The 6,682-nt window shown below is 36.1% G+C and overlaps 1 protein-coding gene across 1 annotated transcript; it reads right to left on the reverse strand.

The window, feature by feature from the left end:
* Window positions 1–231: 231 nt before the first annotated feature.
* Window positions 232–6,502, reverse strand: LOC111383130 (protein translocase subunit SECA1, chloroplastic-like). Its single transcript, XM_023007203.1, has 8 exons — window positions 5,870–6,502; window positions 5,590–5,662; window positions 4,451–4,657; window positions 3,024–3,127; window positions 2,735–2,914; window positions 1,928–2,146; window positions 576–689; window positions 232–459 (listed from the first exon to the last, which is right to left on the reverse strand). Exons 1-8 carry the CDS (start codon window positions 6,284–6,286, stop codon window positions 232–234), a joined length of 1,542 nt encoding a protein of 513 aa, XP_022862971.1. The 5' UTR covers window positions 6,287–6,502.
* Between the last annotated feature and the right edge of the window lie 180 nt (window positions 6,503–6,682).

Consider the following 6,682-nt stretch of genomic DNA (forward strand, 5'->3'; position numbering starts at 1 on the left):
CTCTAAAACTGAATTTTTTGTTTTGTGGGAACTGCAAAAAATGATAAATAAATAAAAAAAATGAAATTTCGGGTGTGAACAGTAATATTTTTTTTTTTTTTTTGGTGAAACTGCTGAAAAATCTTTAAAAAAAAAACTGAAATTCCGGGTGTGAACAGTACCCATAAACAGTGACTCCTTTTTTTTTTTCCTAATCAACTAGAAAGAAAATTGAACAAAAAAACTGCTACTTCACAACAATTTTTTTTTTTTTTTTTTTTTTTTTTTTTTTCCCCAAGTTCTACAAAAGTAAGTACAAGGAGAAACATCAATCTTTTTCATTGAAAAGCTACGTATAAAGTGAACCTTTCTTATCATGGGCTTGTTTGTGGGAACAATTGTAACTTTAAGCTTGTATATGCCCTCGAATTCTGCACTCTCAGTGGCAGCAGTCCCTGTCATGCCACAAAGTTTTGGAAACTACATCGACAATTGCAGCCAAACATCAGAAACTCAAGCAATAAGAAAAGAACGTCACCCACCAAAAGTATATAAACTAGATTATATGTCCAAATTACACAAGAAGATGACCCAACCTGGAGAAAGAAGTTTTGGTAGCTGATTGAAGCCAGAGTCACGGTTTCATTTTGTATGGGCAGACCTTCTTTTGCTTCGACTGCCTGGTGAAGTCCATCACTCCAGCGCCTCCCCTAAAAGCAATGAAACCCACTGTAAATTTGATGTTTTAAAATTAAAAAATAATAATAATAAAATAAAATAACGCAAATGCACACGTATATATAACATACACACACAAATAAATTGAATTAAAGAAAAAAACAGTTGCTATTCTCATGATGTATACAAATGCTCGCTGATGCAATTGATATGGTGTTGCAATATATGGCCAACTACAATGGTCAAAAAGCTAACGGCTAGCATGGGGGAGGCAATAATCATGGAGGACACGTCCTTTCTATTTTGTTGTCCAGTTAGGTTAATGCTTTTGTTTCATTTGTTTAATTCTTTTAATTATTCTTGCCTTGCCTAATCATGCTATTTACTTTAATTATCTGGATGATTGCATTGGGTGAATATCAATGCCTTAGATTAGTGTGATATTCACTCTTTTAGTCCTACAAAAACCATTGCAGTCAACCATGGAACAGCAGTTGTTTTTATTAAAAAATTGATAGTTGGAAATTTATCCATAATTTTCTTTGATCTTAGTCCACTTTTTCATTTGAAAATCCACTTATTCGTGAGCAACGCTTGTTCTGCATTTTGTCCCAATTAATCTCCGCTGCATCGTTTACTTGCCCATAATAATGTGACTTTATGTTGTGGCTTGACAAATAAAATGATAAATGTAAATATTCATAGTGCAATTCCATGACAAGGCATACTAGTGCTGAGATAGTAAAGCAACAAACTAGAAGCAAGATGAAAAAGAATATGTCGTGCATCTAAAAACAACAAAACCACTCAAGATTGAAACTTTTACTAGCAAGAGTAATTTCATCAGAATCAAAAACACAAAAAAGATTTTAACGTCATCAAGAAGGAAATTGAGCAATTAAAATAAAGAAGGAAAAAATATGATAAGGCAGTGTGAGATCAGTTCAGACACAGGTTTTGGGGAACATCTATGATCAACAAGCTTGCATTCTGAATTTTAAAGTTCTAGCGTCCCAGACAGTTAAGAATTTTCATTTGCACAAACACGAGCAAGCCATATTTGCCAGAGAAGAGAGGGTAGGATGGAAGGGGAGATAAGTCACAGATCGGATGCAATTCCTGAGCTGACAGTTCACCTATATCCTGATATATAGAAACGAATGTATGCACTCAAAAACTGTGGTCCAGATAGAGAGGAATGCAAATTTCATGTTCTTTACCTTGTGTAATCTTTGGACACTAAAAGGAAAATTTAAATAAACTATTTCACCTGCATTACTCGACCAGTAAACTCATCCACTATAAGAACCTCCTTGCCTCGGATAATGTAGTTCACATCTTTAAGAAAAAGTTCTTTTCCCTTTATTGCATTCAAGATGTATGATGCCCACTGTTCTCGGGGATCATACAAGTCTTTTACGTCCAGAATTTCCTCAGCATCTGCATAACCCTGTTCCGTGAGCAAAACAGTTTTTCGTTTATCATCAACCTGCACCAAGGCACAGTCTTTTGGTGAAAAAAATAAAAACGTCCCCGAACAATATTGTTTGCTAGGTAACTAACATAACCTTTGATGTACAAGCAACTTTAATTAATTGCAAAATATGAAAAGCCAAACCATAAAAAAAAGTCACCGGTGATAAGTTGTACAACATATTTATTGTCGCTATGTGAACCAATACGCAGATCAACCTCAAAGAGAGGGAGAGAGAGGTTGTCTTATAAATAGGGAGTCATCATTAGGGTTTCATATTATGATCATCGCGGGGGGGGGACGGGTTAGAGAAAATATGGGGTGCAATTTTCTCTTGTTAACTTCTTTTCATCATAATGAATTACTGCATCGATGGAAGAGGGCGTAGTCCCACATTAAGGCGAAGCTCTATAATTCGTCGTGTTCTATGTGTCTATTTTTCATTCTATGATTTAATTGCTCTTGGTGGTAATAGAATTAAGGTTCTTAATTCTCAATAATTAAAAACTTCTTATCCTACAAGGACTCTGTATTGCTATTTATAATCATATGACAACCACAATGGTTACAACAACACCAATTATTTTATGTTGAGTTTCTTACAGTGTAATGTATATCTCGCTCGAAAGCAGTGGCAATTTTCGCAGCTTTATAGTATCGATCACTTGGTCTTTCAGCAGGCCCTGATATAATGAGAGGAGTCCTTGCTTCATCAATGAGGATTGAATCAACCTCATCGATCACACAGTAATTGAAATCTCCCAAAACAAGTTCATCCACGCTCTGTAGAAAAAAAACAATAATGTCAGGAAGAAGTTTGTCACAAACAATGATCAGGAATATGTAAATAAAGTAATATGGAAAAATTTTACAAAGCAAAACAATTACTTTCCGTGGCAAGATTATCTCTCAAGAAATCAAAACCAAGTTCACTATTTGTAACGTATGTGATGTCGCATAGATAGTTTTCCCTCCTTTGTTCACTTGTCATATTCTCTGCATCATCAGCCAATCATTAGAATATGGTGGGAACCCAATCGTTTGAAAGATGGCATATATATAAAAATATATATATATTATAAATCACGTATCCAATAAAATTTGCATGCATGGAAAATATTGAACTCGGAAAAACAGTGATGATATACGTTGAAACAAAAATGTTTTAATATATGAGCCTGAGAGGGCAAAAGACACAAATCCTCCCCTCCGTCAACCTCGGGAAGGGGGAACCTTTCAATTCCATAAGCATAAGGACCAAATATTCACTTCACCCCCCACACTCTCACTCGCACAAACCACAAAAACTGAATGAAAAAGAGGAAGGGAATGGAGCTTGGGGCTTGGAAGGGGCAGAGGAGGTTCAGGAAAAGCTGGACTTTGATGGGGAATAAAAGCAGGAATTTTTTGTATCCAAGGCAGCATTAGGCCAGATTGGACGCATGGACTAGCAATTGCAAAACAAGCTATCTCATGAATGTGATAGATTAGACCAATAGCCTGATAAGTGTTAACTCGACAAATGAGACTAGATACAGATAATTTGGTTGCCACTTCATGATAGAGAAACTTCTAGAACAAAAAAATTTACACGCCAATCAGAAGATCGATTAGAAGATTATTAACCAAGGATCTTACGGCCTTGAGAGTTGTATTATATCTGTAACAAGCTGGAAACAATGAAATATGTTTGTGTGTGCGCAAATGTACAATAATCAGCTTACAGGGTAAATGTGCATAGAGTTGCATGCAGTAACTAAGGCATTTCCATATCTTATTGTCTCTGGTTTCGTTCCATATTAACAGGAGAAAATAGTGGATTGACATGAAAGAATTAAGAGTCTTAGTCACCTATAAATGAGTTTAGAAAAGAACTTTCTATATGAATTTGAAATCAATATTACAAAGAAATTCAAAAATGTGCAACATGTGTTCCCTTTGGAAGCCACATCAGGAACATTTATATTTCAATTACTTTTCAATAACTACTGCTATGGGCCATAGCAAAAAACAGGATGTAAAAATAAAAGTTGAAAATCCATGCACGTGAGGCATCAAATTTTAAAAATGATGTCCTCGAATTGTACGTTTTCTTAAAAGTACACACAGGAAGGAGAGTGATGATCAATAATTTGAATGTGTAGTTTCAACATGTAGCATTACAATAAAACTGTCGCAAATAGTTAAAGTATCCACAGTAAAAGGCATATTAGGCATAAATGAGAGTCACAAGCTTGTACACAATTGATTCCAAGAAAGTGAAAGAAACTATATGCTCAGAACCAAGAAGTTGGGAAACAAGTTATAATAAAGACCTACGTTGGATTAGGCCCACTTTCAGTCCAAGAAAACGAGGAACTTGACCAACCCATTCACAGTCTCGTCGAGCCAAATAATCATTAACAGTTACAACATGCACTCCTTTCCCGGCCAATGCATTTAGAAAAGCAGGCAATATAGCAACAAGAGTCTTTCCTTCTCCAGTCTTCATTTCAGCTATTTCCCCCTTGTGAAGAACCATTCCACCTATATGACAGCAGATTTCATTTGTGAAGATGAGTCGAAAATCCTCAGTACTGCCAAAACAAAGGTTTGAGTAATTGGATATCCCCTCCCACCCTCCCTATCTCCTTGACAAAACCAAAAGCATAAGGACTGATATGGAAGCATCGAGGCAAACCTGTGTATGAAGAAGCTACAATTGACCTGTATAAACTATAGTTATAATATGACTTCTTTGCACTCATTTTCATAGGAATGCTAAAGAACTGAGAACAAATTTGTTATAATTTTCCAGACATTAATTTGTTGAACCACGCTTCATCATCAAGGGTGAAAAATTAAGAATATGAACCTAATATTTGACTTTCAATTAAACTCTTGTTCATAGAAATTTAAATATAAATGAAGATTTATATACAAAAGATATAAGTGGACAGGGGTCAATAGCTATCAAGAAAACCTGTGATCTAAGTTGGCGACCTCCATTGCAGTTTGGAGAGGTGACTGCATAAGGTCTGCCCTAGTAGTCAATCCAAAGTTATGATGCATATCATAAATTTCTATAAGAATCTAGAGATAGTGTAGATTTGATTGACTTACAAGTATGAACAAATTATAAGCTCTAAGCATCTAGTATAAACTCTTAATTATTATGCTAATGAAATCGTCGAAGAAAGAGCATTCAAGCTACAAAGATCAGAGTACAGATACATCAATAGGGTCGTAATTGACTAATCATCTCACATGTTTCTAAAGAGAGAGCCATTTCTTATAAGAAATGAGTTAACTAACGTAAAGAGAAAGGATAAAAAGATAAGAAAATACAACAAATCAAGCTAAATAAGTTCTAAATTATGAGTTCCCATCAAGTATACACGAGTGCAAAATTGGAGGTACATTTTGGATCTCATTTTATTAACTCCAGGTAAACTAATAATCTCGAGTTAGAAACCAACCTATCAATTGAACGTCAAAAGGGCGAAGGCCTAGAACCCTTCTAGAAGCCTCTCTCACCACAGCAAAGGCTTCCTGCAAGAAAATCAGTTCATTTGGAGCTAAACAACAGCCACTCCGCTTTAAACATTTTCCCAAAAAATTGGTAAAAAGAGGCATTTACTATATATATCCCAATACCAAATCAATTCAGACATGAATAAACATCTAAGACAGAAATTCAACCACTCATATTCATTGATTGGCAAGAAAAGGCTAAGGGGGGCTGATGATTAGACTTACGGGTAAAAGGGAGTCCAGGGAATCACCGTTACGAGCACGTTCTTGCAAGGCAGAGGTCCTTTCCCTCAATTGAGAGTCGGAAAGAGTCGAAATCTCCGGCTCCATTTTATTGATGAGCGCCACGTTGCCACTATACATCTGTCTGGTGGACTCACCGGTATCACCGTCCTTCCCAAATATCCCGCCTAATATTCCACCCAAAGCCGCCCTGGGGCCAACGCACAACCTCCTCAGTCCTCTTGTTCCTTCTCTTCTTCTTCCTCCACCGGCGCTTAGCTTGAGTGAATTGATTCCAAAATCAGCCCTGAGCCAAGTGCTGCTGCGGGAGAGGATGAAGTTGGAAGAAAGTGCTGATGTGCTCAAGGAGGGGCGGCGGTGCACCACCGAAGTTGACTCAAATGGTTGTGCAATTGCCATCTCCCAATACGAAATCAGTAGTGCAAAAATTCAAGAAATGGGGGGATAATATCGTGCTGCTTTGCCTCTTTACTTTATTTCAACTGTTTCTGAAAATTGTGACAAAGCAATGGGTTATGAAGCTCTGTGATTTTCTGCGGTGTATATTGTTGTTTGTTGTGTATGTATGTAGTTGCAGCTTATGACTGTATGTGCGTCCCGCGCGGGGATAAGGTGATTCGGATATTTACAGGTGATTTTTATTTGGCAGTCATTTTTATATAAAAATATATTTTGAAATGGGAAATGTGTGGTTAAAAAATAAAAAAAATTGGTTTACGTGTAATATTATTGAAATAAAAAATATGTGATTGAAAAGAACAGAAAGAAAAATACATTTTGAAAAAAAAAATGTTT

This window comes from Olea europaea, unplaced genomic scaffold (genome assembly GCF_002742605.1).
Source record: "Olea europaea var. sylvestris unplaced genomic scaffold, O_europaea_v1 scaffold2619, whole genome shotgun sequence".
Taxonomy (NCBI): Eukaryota; Viridiplantae; Streptophyta; class Magnoliopsida; order Lamiales; family Oleaceae; genus Olea; species Olea europaea.

Bases quoted from the DNA above. Each gene is read 5' to 3' on its own strand.
- LOC111383130 (XM_023007203.1), bottom strand. From the start codon at position 6,286: ATGGCAATTGCACAACCATTTGAGTCAACTTCGGTGGTGCACCGCCGC. The intron at 4,658-5,589 runs GTTGGTTTCTAA...GCTGTCATATAG, and splicing joins TTTTGACGTTCAATTGATAG to GTGGAATGGTTCTTCACAAG. The intron at 2,147-2,734 runs GTAAGAAACTCA...GCCTTGGTGCAG, and splicing joins AGCGAGATATACATTACACT to GTTGATGATAAACGAAAAAC.